Below are 14404 nucleotides of genomic sequence, written 5' to 3' on the forward strand. Positions count from 1 at the left end.
CAAAGAGGATGTTTGGACAGGTTAGATCATTAGTTTGTTGTGACTAAAATTCACTGAATTCCAAATGAAGTTTTTCCCTGCGTCTAATGTGCCCATTTGGGGAGGTTTTTGTGGAGCAAGTCAAACCTTACGCCATGGAGTTTAAGAGCCTGACAGCATTGGCACAAAATATCTAACTGCCCAAGCCATGTGAGGCTCTCCCCAGGGCTCCCCTTTAGAAGCGGTCATAAGCATGTCTTCAGACCAAATCACGTTAAAAAAGGAAAGGACTTATGTATACAATCTACTTTTTTAAAGTGATGGTTTCATGGCTGGTATTTAAAGAATGCAACTATGTCATTTTGTTTAAAAAAATACTATGGATTTTTGACACCGAATTAGAGAGGTGTATAGACATGCCCAGAGACAGGAATACAAATTTGGGAAGCAGACAGCTCTGGAATCCCTTTGGGTTGTGGTGTGGGTGGAGGGGCTGGGAGAACCTTTATCTAGTTTAGCAGGAGCCTTGGTTCTCTCTGACCCTGAGAGCCAAGGACAGAACATAGAGAGTGGCAAAGCAATGCATCTTTTCCCTCCCAAGGAGTTTGAACACTGAACTTTAAAAAGTCTTTCTATCATATACCAGCAATATTTTTTTGTTAGCCCACACACTGTAAGTTGTGTGGAGAAGCTGTCTCACTAAGAAGTATTACTGAGATAACCAAAATGGCTAATGCTGAGTCTAGATCGCCTGGTAAGTGACGGACTACGTGACTCACATGTCAGTGGTACCCAGCGTGGTGTGTCGGCATTACCCTCAGACTCGGGGCCCGGGGCTGGATGTGGAAGGTCAGGCCTCCGGAGGGACGGTATCTGCATGGAGGGAACCACTGAGACCAGCAGGCGGGGTGCCCAGTCCATCTGGAGGCCTGACGCTTCTCGCTGAGCGAGGTGTGGGGCCGTCGCTATAGGCTGCCACAGATGCCCCTGCAGATCCTCAGCTGCAGACCCGGGGTTCCTCCAGGGGCAGCCAGAGTCAGTCCCTGATGCCTGCCTGCTGCTTCACCTCCCGCGGGGTCCCGGGAGGGTCGTGGCGAGGCATCCTGCCTTCGTCCTTGTTTCCCCACCTGTCGCTGACTTACCTTGTGTGACAGGCCCCCCGATTTCCCCATTCCCCGCCTCAGGTTTCTTTTGGGGGAAATGCAGTGCCTGGCCGCCCGGGTCTTTTGGGCCATGGTGTGAGCTTGTTTCTGGGTCACTCCTCTCTTGGTTGGCCTCAGTCTCCCACGCTGCTCCGGCACATGCTCTCTCATCTGGCTAAGGTTTTTAAAAATTACAAAGATAAAAAAAAAAATTTTGCCACTCTGAATGAGTTGCAGCTGAAATCGTTTGAGCCACTGGATCTAGCTCTTAGTTTGGATTCATTTCGGCAAACTCCCATAATTCAACGTACTTGTTTACAAGTGTGACAACACATTAACAAACATGGCGCACTCTCAGTTGTATAAAGTGAATTAAAGAGTAAGCAAAGTGACATGGGAAATATTTGCAAATGTCACATTAATTAAAAAATATGTACAGTTGATTTTGTTTTATTTTTAAAATGGACATTCTTCACTGTTTACAGACCTCTGTGTGTATATTTTAATATCCTTTTTGTTTGTTTGTTTTTGCCAAATAAGATGTTATTTTTGTCCTCTCTTCATTGAGGCTATTTTTAAATACAACCAATCAGGCCCTAAGTGCAAAAAAATTCTGTCTTGGTGCTTATCACTGGTATAATTATTATTTTTCCTTTCCTAACTGCTCTTAGGAGCATAAATCTATAGCTTTATGGTAATGGAATATTTTTAGTCAGAGTCAAAAAATGTTTTTACATTGTACAAGTGAAAATTGTTTTCAGGGTTAAATTATTGGTATTAATGTATATAGAGTAAAATTATTGCAAAATTTTAAAATGGTCTTTCTTAACTTGGTGTTCTTTTTAAAATACCCTGAAAAATAAATGATAATGATAAACTTTTAGAATAAATCAGTATGTTAAGATTTTTTTCTTTTAGATTTTATAATCAAGAGTTGATTATAAATGTTTATGATCTCAAGCTCTTACTGTTTTAGTTTTTAAAAAATGGGAAATGGCTCACGAACCATTTTTAAAAAATTCTCTATGTGAATTCCTCTGTTGATTGACCATATGTATTCATGTGAATGTGGTGTCTCTTGTTCCCTGTTATCAGACTAATCTGACCAGATGTGGGTTCAGCGTGTCATCATCCGCATTCCGAAACCCTTAAATGCTTCTCCTTTGCTCACCAGCCGCAGAGGTTTTGAGTGGGTGCAGCAGGGTCACAACTCACCAGCGGTTAGATTTTGAAGCTTGAGCCCCTCACAAGATGAAATTGAGCCTGCTCAAGGGCATCCTCGAAAATCTCTTCAGTTGCCAGTGAAGTTCTCTATACAGTCTTATAGTTAGAATGCCTGGAGAGCCATACATGGCTATGAATATTTTATGAGTGTAGTAAGTACGTTATGTAATAAAAGTTACATGCCAACAGTAGACTTTTATAGCATCAGTAATTAAACTATTTAAATGTGTCTCCTTTTTGCCAATAGGTATGGTTAAATTTATGTAAACTTATTGCTGATCCCGTAAGATAGATCTAGAGCGTAAGCTCTACAAAGGCAGAGATTTTTATCTGGTTTGTTCATGGATGTGTTCCTGGAGCCTGGAACAGGGCGTAGCACGCAGTAAGCATTCAATAAATATTTACCGAATGAATGAACTCTGACGTATATACCTGTTTATAATTTGGCTCCATTTATCCTACTTTCCTTCCCATACAATTCAGTTAAAAAGAAAAAAACTTTTGAATAATACTGTGTAAGGGACCTCGTGGTCCACTTGGAGAGTGGGATGAAAGAGTGCCTAAAATACAGCCCCTGCCTTTAAGAGGGTGGCCTACTGGGGAAATGGGCATGTGAGCTGTACGCTGTGGCCAGGGCACAAGTGCTGTGCTGTGGGAGACAGACATGCCCCCCATGCTCAGGGAGACATCTGGGTAGGCTTCGTGGGAGGGGGAGGGCCTGGTCAACGGGGCTCCCAGGGACCGAGAGAGAGACTGTCAGTGGGTGGAAGGGGGTGGGTTGGGAGCAGCATGAGATATGTTCCTTCCCGTCCCCGGGACACATTCCCTCGTCTGTCCAGATTTCCCTTTCATTACTTCCCATTCCCTTATCCACCCCCACTGCCAATAATCAAAATCATACTTTGCTCAACCCCACCTGCTTTAGAAAAATGTTCCCAGGACATAACTCTACTGTAATTTCTAAACTGTAAGAGTTACTGTTCTGTCCTGTACTTGACTATGTTTTGTCTTGTTCTCTACGTACTGTCTTGAAGCCCTAAGAAAACAGAGAAATCGGCTTTCAAGTTCAAGGATTGTGATATAATAGTTGGAGTTCCACTGGCCTAGGTCAGTAATTGTACGTGTTAGAGTCCTACTTAAGTATTAACTGAATTGAGTGGCTTTTTTTTATTATAATGTCTCATGAATTGACCAGCAAGTCTAAATCTGTGTCTACCTTCTGCCTAAGAGGCTGCAGACTTGTGAGGAGAGCGTGTGTCTGAGGTGTGCGTGCTGTCTGACTCAGTCTGTGACGTGGGCCAGGACCATGAGACGGGATGGCTCCAGAAAGTCAGGTCAACAACACCCATGTAAAATCCTATTATAGCATGAAAATTGGGTCATTCATGTTCTTCCTTGTGCCCTGATAATCATGAGCCAGTTAAAGCTGTTCTCTCAGAGTATTATCTAGGGAAATAAAAGCTCTCTCCTTTTGTATAAAGATGTTATTGACATAAGGAATCGACTTCACACAATTTGGACATCACTAGACCGTCCCTGACCCAGAAAGAATGAAAGATACCTGGACAGCCAGTAGTTTTAGCCCGATACCCACGAGACCATAGCACTGTCCTTTGGAAAGCTTTTTTTCCTTCACGTCTATGTTGCCTTCCTTTAGAAAGGATTAAATTGTAGCATAAATGTCCAATGAAGGCAGTTTGGCAAGAATTCTAACTAAGGCAAAAATGCCCAAGCAGCTATTTTAAAGATGACAAAGCACACTGATCCAGCCACTTGTACCTGGACTTAGTCTTCCCACCTCCCGAGAGTGGATTTCTAGGGACAGTGTGTGTCTGAAACATGAACACAGAGCGAGTCCCTGTCTGTTTCGCTCAATCAGCGCAGAACTTCAATAGAACTATAATATGCCTTTTTCAGTGGAGGAAAAGGGGTTAAATGTTTACCGAAGGTTGCCACGGCAGGCTGGAATGAATCCTTTAATTTCTAACCCCCAAGCCTGATCTTCCCATTGGGTTTTGCTTTCAAAACCGAAAATGCTAAGGACTGGCAGGTATTTAAAAGGAATCCTAGTTTGAGCTGGTGAATGGGTATTGGAATGGATCATTGTCAGTGAAGCCTCGGATGGATTTAATTAGCACTGGTGGTATTGTTTGGCCACATAAGTACTTAGCAAATTTGGTACCTCTGAAAATTGAGTAATTGTGCCCCTTTTCAAAAGATTAACTGATAGATTCAAAGACCTGCAAATGCTGTTTTTAAGGGTTTTAAAAACAGGTAAAATTTACCAACTGTGGAATGCACAAATCGTAAGATGGGTGAGTTTTGCTAGATGCATAATAAATCCATGTAACTCACCCCCACCAACTGGACGCAGATCTCAGCCCCCAGGGTTCCTCGGTGCCCCTTGCCAGTCACCTGCTCCCCAGGTCTGGGCCACCTTGTGCTGTTTCTATTGCCACATACCGGTTTTGTCTGTTAAGCGACATATTTTGTGTTACAGAGAAGCTGGTGGTAAACTTGCACATTACCTGCTAAAGAGGTGCAACTCCTCTCATGTTCCTTCAAAAAGACCTTTAACACTTGCGCATTGGAGTTTTTTAAGAGTTATTTTTAATGTAACCAATTGTGGCTCCTGAGAAGGAGGAGCGAAGACGCACGTTCCGTGAACAGTTTCCCTGGAGGCCCTTAGGCGACCCTGGGAACCGGGCTGACGCCCCCCGCTGGCCCCGGCCGCGGCCCGCTGCGCCGCGCTGGGCGTCTCCCGCCGGTTTCCGCGCGGCCCCGAGGAGGCGCGGCGGGGGGCGGGTCTGGCCGTCGGGGCGGGCCGGGCGCGGCGCGGGGACGCGGGTGTGGGCGCTGCCTCGCCGCCGGGAGCCTCTTCCCGCCGCCGCCCGCCGGGGAGGAGGTAAGAGGGCGCGGGGCTGAGCAGGGGCTGTGCGGGGCCCTGCGCTCCCGGCCGCGCTCGCCGGCCCCACCCGGCACCTGCCGCAGCGCCCGCGCCGCCCGCCGAGGCCCCACGGGAGCCGGGCAGCCGCGCAGGTGCCGCCGCGGGGCCGAGGCCGGCGGGAGGCGGGCGTCCAGCGGGGACGCCGGAGCCCTTGCGACGGCGCCTGGGCCACGGGTGGTTGTCCCAGAAGGAAGCTGAGCGGGGACGCGGGCAGGAGGCGCCAGCACCCCCCCCGGCCTGGGGCGGGCGTGGAGCCGTCGGCGCGCCGCGGAGCCCGCGTCCCGGCCACGCACCCTGGGACGTGGACACGCGTGCGTGCGCACGGCTCCGCGGGACGCACCCGCTCGGCTGCTCTCGGTTTCCCTCCGAGTGCGTAGGCGCCGGCCGCCGCGGCTTCAGCGCGAGGCGCGCTCTCCGCGGGGGCCGCCCTGGGCTGCAGGCCCGCGCGCGGGGCCGAGACGCGCGGCTCCCCCACCCCCGGGGAGGCATCCGGAGTGCGTGAGCGTGTCCGGGAGCGCTGCACGGGAGTGTTCCTGAGTGCGTATAAAATTTACCTCGATTCTTAGTTTCCCAAAAGGATTCTCAAGACAAGCGTTTTTAAGCAGCCAGTCATGGCATTTGGAACATGTTGGAAGAAAATAAGCAAGGTTTAAAAAAAAGAAAAGAAAACACGCTTTTTTTTTTAACCCCCCAAGTGATGCCCTTTTGCCCATCACTCCGTTCCATCCCGGGTGCTCTGTTCATGCCTTCACATTAGTGGTTGGACTAGGAAAACTCAAGCATTTACCTTCAAAAGCTTGAGAACATTAAAAAAAAAAAATCTGTATTATGGCTTTCAGGTAGGCAGGTTTTTTTTTTTTTGTTTTGTTTTTATAATTCCGTTTCCATGATTATTGCAGTGTTCTGTGTTCTACTGGTCATTTTCATAAGAAGGAAAATGTGTTATAATCACAAAATTAGTTGTGATTAGGAGCTTCTTTCAAAACAATGGTTACCATGGGAGAAGCTGGTTCAGTTTTGGAGAGCTAGGGACCATTTTCATCTCCTAACTTTGGTTGCCCAGTGTCGGTGACTTAAAGGAAGCGTTTTAATTGCCCTCTGTGCCCAGGCATGCCAGAGGCACAATGATGCCCACCCGCTGTCTTTGGCGAGGTTTCCCAGTCCATGTTTAAGAAAAGGATTGGATCAAATCTGTGCCCAGCAAAACTTGAGTGTCCCTGTTTTTGCTGGGAAGGGGAAGCCCTCGTCACCTGCATAATTGCACTTCAAATCTCTGCTTCCCTTTGAGGAAGCACAGTATTTCCATTGTTTAACCAACTCCTGCTGAAAGAAAGCGAATCGAGACCCACCAGTTTTCTTTCCATTCAGTTTTTCATTGTTTTAGTCAGCGCCTTTTTAATGCCATGAATGTCTGTTTGACCTGCAGGGTTGTAACATCCATATATTTGGGATATAATATACTTATTAAAATACATTAACTGTGGATTACGAGGGGAATGTAAACATAAGAAAGTAGGTATTTGGCTATGTTTAGTAACCCCTAGTTCCCTAGACTCTAGTATGAAAAAATCTGACACGAAGTGCCCTGTATTTATCCTGTAATCTAATGGTCTATGTCAAAGTAGTTGCCTCCTCCCACAAGGCGTTCTGAAGCACAGGCCAGCAGTCTTTCCTGCCCCTGCCAGGAGGTCTGGGAAGATTGCTGCATGAAATCATCTATTGCTTGATGCATACTGGCAGCAAATACTGGGAGGTTGGCAGAAGATAATTGTAACTTACCTGTTTTCTCTGTAGAATGCCCTAAACCAGGGAAGTAGGGTCACATGGAGCTCACATTTTATTGTGGGCAGTGCTCTGGGTATCTTTTTTAAGGCATTGGTAATTTGGGTAGAGCTCCCAGGTGTTAAGAAGCAATCCAAATAACGTATCAGTTGTGCAAGAAAGACAGTGTTAATGGTCTACACAGCACAATGCAAAATGAAATTTAGGTGAAAATATAGCAAATTGATCAGTGTGAAATACCAAGCACATGCATATATATATGAATAATGTATTACCCAGATTGGCTATTAGTTTTGGTGAAATTAAGCAACTACAAACTTTCCACCTAAGGATGTGTTATAGAGATAGGCAACTTGGTGTTTCACAAAGATAACCTGGCATTGGGTGTGCCCCAAAGTTCAGAGCAGGTGAGCTATAACGGGGCAAAGGGGGCACGCACAGGTACAGGTCATTTTCCCAGGGAAGTTAAGGGGGGCTCATAGTTTCTTTTCAGTATCGCCTAGGAAGTTTGACTTCTTAGAATGGTTTTGTCTTTTCATGATTATTGTTTTATGAATCATGTTAACAAGGAGATCACTTTTTGAAGTTCTGATTTCAGGTGTTTTTGGAAAAAAAAAGAACTTGCAATTTGGATGTAGGAAAGGTCATGAGGAGACGGAGGACCCTGGATTCTGCTGATCAGAATGAAACAAATGTTGAAAGACTTTTCAAATCTATTGATGGTGGTGCTTTGTGACTATGGTGAGTACTGTTAAGTTCACTTAATGCAACACTTAAAGGAACATAAATGTGAGGTTTGTAAGTGCACTGACGTGGAGGACCCTGCGTGGAGGAGGCAGAGCAGGATCCACAGCGCACTGCCTTCTAAACTGTGATCCTCGCAACCCTGAGTTCTCTTAGGGTTCTACGTTATTGTAGAATATTTATTTTTAAAGTATATTTTTCAGTCTTTAAAAAGATAACAGAAACAATTCACTTTCATTTTAACCCACTGGAGACAAGCATGTGATCTGAGTTCTCACTGATTTCCTAGTAATTCAGTATTATACATTTCAACTCCACTCACATGCACGTGAAATGATGTCTTATATATTGGGAATCTACATAAGATTTCGCTTGAGAGTTTTGCTGCCAGGATATCTTTGGAACCGATGGGGATGTGATCCTTGCTGGCTCTACGCCTTAGGCAAGCTTCTTAATCTCTTTAAACCTTAGCAAATAATATTGACGTCAAGGGTTGTGATGATACAATAAAATAAAAAATGTGAAACACCTTGAATGTCTGAGCATATGATAGGTGCTTAATGTTACTCTGCTTCATTCAGTAGGTTTCACTGAAAATTAAGTTTATTACTCAGTTTTAATGCAGCTACTGCCCCAATAAATTCAACAATATAATACTCACTGCTTTTCTTTTGGAGATTTCCCGGTATTTCATAGACATCAAAGCAGTTGATGGTATGAGAGTGGAGACTATTTTCAAATGGATGAAAAATTGTGATCCAAGAGATAGAGAATCTTGCCTCTTGTGTATCAGTGACACAGACACTTAAATGGGCCTGTATGTGTGTGGTTCATTTTGCCCAGTGAATCTCCTTCCTCAGTCTTTTTAAGTTTATTTAACAAGAAGATGCTCGATTCACTGGAAACCAGTCTGGGATTCATTTCTTTTAAAGTCTTTTATTGCTGCTTAAAAGTAGATTACTCTGTGTGTAAAAGCAGATATGCTCTGCTCAGCCACATAAATTATAAACGTGTCCTTAGTTTCATAATGATAAATAAAAACATCAGAATTTTCAACTTAAAGTCTGCAAGGATGTTTGTCATTGTTGAAAGCATGGTGTCTTACTGACATGTAAAAATAAAAGTTGAACGAGCTTAAGGTAGAGCATACAGGTTGAGTGCCCAAGCTAATAGAATAGGAGGTGTTTTTATAGATCTGGGTTTTTTCCCCCTCTTCATCTCCATTAAATATTGATCAAAGGCTGCCATTACCCATTAGGTTTTTTTGTTTTTTAAAAACAGCTTGCTTATATTGAGACGCTTGTTAATTTAAATATAATAAAGGAATGAGGAGAGAGAAAATGAAAGAACAGAGAAAATTAAAATGTAGTAGTAATTAGAATGTGGTAAAACCAAATTGTAGTGTTCTAAATGAGAATGTATTCTTGTCTGCAAAAACAAGCAATCTATGGTAAACTTTAAAGTTCTCTCTTTTGTTTGCATCTTCGCTCTGCAGGGCTTGGAACTTAACTGTTTATGTTTTTTTCCAGTTCCAGCTGGGTCTGTGTGTCTTTCATTGATTGGCTGCCCATCAGATCAGAATCTGGTCTGCCTCCTTGACAGTCCCCGCCCTGACAGGAGGCTTTCACTGGTTAACTAAGTGGTGTGTGCCTCTCAATCTTAAAATACACCACAGAACCCTCTGGCCCCATCAGATGCCAGTCAGCCAGACCTTTGTTCTCAGTCTTAGCTCCTCCCTTTGGCTGTCGTGGGTGCTGGAGTCTCTTAGCCACCTGTTCACAAAATGGTACCAGGTCAGCTCTGCACCTGCTCCTGAGATGCACCGTAATTAGCCCCCTTCCTTAACCTTGAGTTACATCTGTCCAAAAGAGTATCCCTCAGCTTCTATTTCTACTAAATGAAAAAACCAACTTTATCCTGTCACAGTTTAAGCAAGTGGTGATCAAGTATCAAGGTCCATGCAAATTTTACATGTTTTATTTTACCTCATCTTAAATAAGAAATGGGTGAAGTGTGAGCTAATTAAAAACAACTCTATGTGCCAGTATATTCATGGGCTGGGTCTAATAATTGACTGAATACACATAATGATATATTTAAAGAATACCAGCCCAAACACCGCATTGAGCCCCTCTCACATACATGTGATGTGATCTGTATATATTATTTACATATGCAGTACATGTATAATAATAGTGAAGTCACACTTTCATGTGTTTTTTAAGCCAAAAAGGCCCAGCAGTGCCTTAAATCTAGACTTGTCCTCTGCCGTGGGCAGCTGATTGTGGTGTTGCTCAGTTCTGGCTCCTTTGATATGTACTTGGATAAGGTTCAGAATAGAAACAAGGATGCCTGTGTGTCTGTGCTTTTTACACCCTTTACTTCGGCCACTCTGATGGGTTACTTTCAAAAAAACACGATTAATCCTAACCGAGTGACCCCTGCAGGCCCGCAGTCATGGTCCTGTCCTGCCGGTAGCAGTTGCTGCAGTGTCATTAACACTGGCTGTTCCATAGACATCCACTCTAGCCCTTGACTGACACATGCACAATCGGGTGTTACCATTCGTTACTCATCTACAAAATTCTGCCTCGAACATACCAGGGGTACTGGTTCCTTGGCTGGTGGGAATAAGTACTTAAATATCAGAAAATGAAAACTCTGAAGTATAATTAGGGTCTTCCATTTTAGGTAATCCACAGTCGTTTGTAGTGTAGCATTTAAATCAAGTTTTCTCTCACTTCACTGTGCATCCATGTCCTCCATTTAAATGTTTAAGCACCTGAATGTGATTCAGATGAGCAAAGAGATGTGTTGGCTTCTTACCTTGTGAATTGTCCGTTGTCACCTTGCTTTATAGATTTCTGTGGCAGGCACACTGGTGAATGTTGTGAGTATTTGGCACTAATCCGTCATGTCAAACGTGGCCAGAGAGAAGGTGGAGGAGGCGTGCAGGGCCCAGCCCCCAGGACCCACGCTTGGCCTCGCTGGGCAGCAGCCTTGGCCCTGTTCAAACATCTCTGTGTCTGAAATGCTGTTGTTCTCGCCGTCACCGACAGCGCTGCTCACATACCCTTTTTAAAGCCCATTCTGACCTTTTCGTTTCAGTTCTGGGAGAAGCCAACTACCTCCTCCTGGCAGGGCCGGGCCACGTAGCTCTCAGCAACGCCACGGTGCATCTGGGCTTCCAGTATCTCGGCGTTGCCAACGCGACGCGGAGGAACGTGTCTGTCCAGCTGCTGGAAGCCAGCACCAACCAGACCCTCGCCACCAAGCACCTCCCGACCAACCAGGCCCAGGGGACGCTGGAGTTCGAGTGCTTCCACTTCCGGGCGGCGGGGGACTACTGGTTCGCCACCGCCCCGGATGGGACCGGCAGCGGCGGCCCAGCCCCGACGGGGAGGGCCCTTCTGAAGGCGGAGTGGCCCGCCTTCCGCGTTGCCCTGAACAGGACCTCCAGGGCGGCAGGCAGTGCCTTCCAGGTGGGCCTTTTCACCAGCCAGCCGCTGTGCGCCTTTCCCGCGGACAAGCCTGACCTCCTGGTGGACGTCGTGCTCACCGACAGCCGCCCCGAGGCGAGAGCGGGCCCGGGGCCGCCCCTGGAGGTCAGGGCCCGCAGGCGGACGCAGCTCTCTGCAGGGCAGTGGGTTGAGTTTGGCTGCGCGCCCGTGGGGCCGGAAGCCCGCGTCACCGTCGTGCTGAGGCTGTTCGGCCGAGACTCGGTCATCACCGCCAGCGGCCCCGTCGGCCTGGCCCAGAGATTCGGCTACGAGCTGGTGCTGGCGCCCGAAGTCACGTGCGAGTCCAGCCTGGAGGTAGCGGTGCTGCCCCCGCCCTGCATCCCGGTGCACGGGGTGGTCGCCGTCTTCAAGGAGGCCCCCGGACGGCCCGGGGAGAGGCGCGCGAGGCTGGCTGAGCGCGGCCTGGCCTTGGGGGAGAGGACAGCCGTGTTCAGCTGCGCCCTGTTCGACGTGGGGAGGAATAAGTACTGCTTCAGCTTCGGCGCTGCGCGCGGGAGCCAGGTTCCCCCAAAGGACGCGGACTGCACGCTCATCCAGAGGAACATAGGTTGGTACCGAGATTTAACACCTGTTTTGTTCACATTGTGCCTTCCTGCAGTCAAACGTATTATTTTGAATTTAGGTGAACTTAATTCTACGAACTGTTCCATCATTTTTATGGCTCAATCCTCATAATGTCCCAAATGACATTATCATCCTTACCTGAAAAATTAGGAGGACTGGTAAACAGCCCCAGCTCACCACGTACTTAAACTCTCTTGGTCTCAGTTGCCCCGTCAGTAAAATGGGGACAGTAAAAAGAGGATCTGTGTCAGACAGCTGTGAGAACTGAGTGAAATAAACACGTGTGGTTCTCGGCATACTGCCCGGCATATAGGAAGCACCAGTAGGCGTTAGCTATTATTTCATTGTGTCTAAAAACTTATTAGCTCGTGTGGCACATCAGTGGCAGACGTGATCAGAATTCAAAGCTAACTCTCAAATTGTATTTGGTACCTTCTGGCTTCCTCGAGCTGAGCGTGTGTCCTTCTGTTGTCACTCAGTGTAGGGATGAAGCTTCCTTAGTGAGATTTCAAAGCAAGATTTCTAAAAACTTCTTCCAGCACCGAATTCTTTGTGTAATGCCGTATCTGATCCCAGAGAAGTGGGGTTATTGTTACTCCGCCTTCCCCCATGCTCCTCCTTGCATTTCTTCCCTGTTTCCCGGGTGCAGCCTGGTCTTGGCACCAGGTTAATCTGGCGCGGCCTGTCTGGTTCATTCATGTCTTTGTCTCCACTGAGCCCTGCGCCCCCTGTGCCTCTGACCATCTTTGTGACCCCAAGTGTCTCTTGCTCCCAAGCTTACCACCTCCTTTCTTCAGAAGAAGTCCTTTCCTGTGACTCCCCCCCACTGGCCTCTTCGCTGCTGCACTTACGTGTCTGCCCAGCCTGGACTCCACGGCCCACCCCTCTGGTCACTCTGCCAACACCCTAAACTCCTTGGCCCTGCTGTCCTTCATGCTCCAGCTCTGCATGGACCTCGCAGTCTGCCGGCCGCCTGGGAGAAGGTCCCACCCAGGCGACGGGGGCCCTGGGGCTGGATCAGGCCTCCAGCTGGAGCCAGACCCACCGTGCTGCCCATGCTGCCCAGCAAGGTGCGCTGGCCGCGTGGGCTCCCGCTCCACAGCAGCTCTCTCCTGCCTCCTCCGCTGCCCATGGGCCTCGCCACCTGCCCCCCGCTAACGCTCCGAGCTGCCTGTGCCGCCTGCAGTGCTGAGTAGCCAGGAGCTGCCAGAAGGCTCCCTCACTCCCCCCCGGTGAAAGTACCTGTGAGCCTGCAGGCATTGGTCCGGTCTGTCCACCTCCTGCTTTCGCTACGGGAGAGGTGTCATCTTCCAGCGCAGGGTCAGCCCTCTCCTCCGAGTGGACCCCAACCCGTCTGCCCGTCCCAGGAGCCTCCTGTCTGTCAGTCACTGTCCTGTCAGTCACTGTCCTCTCTCTCCTCTGTCCCCAGCTGTCCCTTTACTGGCTCATTCCCATCAGCTTGGAAAGGTACTTAATTCTCTTATCTAAAATCAAAACAAAAACCACCCCTCAATCCTACTTGTCCCTCAGTTAATACCCTTTCTCTCTCTTACTCCCCATATTCTTGGAAAGGTCACCACACTTCGGGGTTCATTTCCGCGCCGTGCACTTTTCAACCCACGCAAACCCATATCCCTCCCTGAACGTGCTCTTGCTACAGCAGCCAGCAGATGGCTTCCAAGTCCCCAAATCTGGGGACACTGCAGTCCTTACCTTCCTCGGCCTTGATCCTGCGACCTCACACACCCTGATTTCCCTCTCCCAGCTGTTCCCCCATGGTCTCCTTCGCCTGTGTGACCCAGGCCTCATCTCATCCCAGAGGTGCTAGGTTTCTGCACTCTCTGCTCTTCACATGCTTGCCAGGTGATTACTCTCCTGGTGCTGACGACTCCAGGTTGGCATCTCCACTCTGCATCCAAGTGAGCCAAACGGCTGTCACCCCTCGGGCATCCCCACGCGCCTCAAAAGCGCCGTGCCTGGAATTGGACCCATCGTCTTATCCCTGAACTTGCTCCTCAGCGCTGGGCCTCCCCGCCGGTCAGTGGTTCAGGTCAGGAACCTGGGAGCCGCCTTCCTCTCCATCAGCTCCCATGAACAGCAAGCCACTAGGTCCTGTGGGTTTTTTGTCTCCTCAGGGTCTGAAGAAAGCACGTAAACAGTTTACAGCAAATACATAATAGATGGTGCCGAAAGTGACAATTTGTGATCTTATCCTATTAGTGTGAATGTTTATCTTTCTCTCTGCAGAGCTGTTACTGCGTCTGGTTACGAGGGCTGAGGCTTTGCTAGGCGAGTGTCAGTAATACATGGTTACAGGCATCCTGGTAACGCGAAAAACCTAAACCGAGACATTCTCAATGCTGAATACATCAGTCCCAGGCGTTTCAGATAAGGGGCTATGAGCCTGCATCTCGAAGCAGGAAGTACATATACAGGTTGAGAATTTTCTTATGATAAAGGATATAAATCCGTATTCACATAGTTTTTATTTTAGTTTTTCT

The 14404-nt window shown here is 47.7% G+C and overlaps 1 protein-coding gene and 1 long non-coding RNA gene across 7 annotated transcripts in view; one reads left to right on the plus strand and one right to left on the minus strand.

Annotated features, from left to right (window-relative positions):
• THSD1 (thrombospondin type 1 domain containing 1) overlaps positions 1-14404 on the plus strand; it is a 30053-nt gene continuing 15649 nt past the window's right edge. The window contains exons 1-5 of one of the 6 annotated variants that reach the window (XM_036904873.2): positions 1-2497; positions 2593-2727; positions 3380-3452; positions 7673-7815; positions 10927-11886. In XM_036904873.2, coding sequence (XP_036760768.2) covers positions 7758-7815; positions 10927-11886 — 1018 coding nt within the window. In that variant the 5' untranslated portion in view covers positions 1-2497; positions 2593-2727; positions 3380-3452; positions 7673-7757. Of the gene's footprint in view, positions 2728-3379; positions 3453-5149; positions 5251-6917; positions 7046-7672; positions 7816-9586; positions 9612-10926; positions 11887-14404 lie in introns of those variants that run through there. The other 5 variants (XM_036904878.2, XM_036904871.2, XM_036904874.2 and 2 more) reach the window with 5 other exon arrangements.
• On the minus strand, positions 3686-5755 carry LOC130679852 (uncharacterized). Its single transcript, XR_008992818.1, has 3 exons — positions 5633-5755; positions 4701-4817; positions 3686-3996 (listed from the first exon to the last, which is right to left on the minus strand). It is a non-coding gene; the product is annotated as an uncharacterized LOC130679852 (long non-coding RNA).

The sequence above is a fragment of the Manis pentadactyla genome, chromosome 2 (assembly GCF_030020395.1).
Source record: "Manis pentadactyla isolate mManPen7 chromosome 2, mManPen7.hap1, whole genome shotgun sequence".
NCBI lineage: Eukaryota > Metazoa > Chordata > Mammalia > Pholidota > Manidae > Manis > Manis pentadactyla.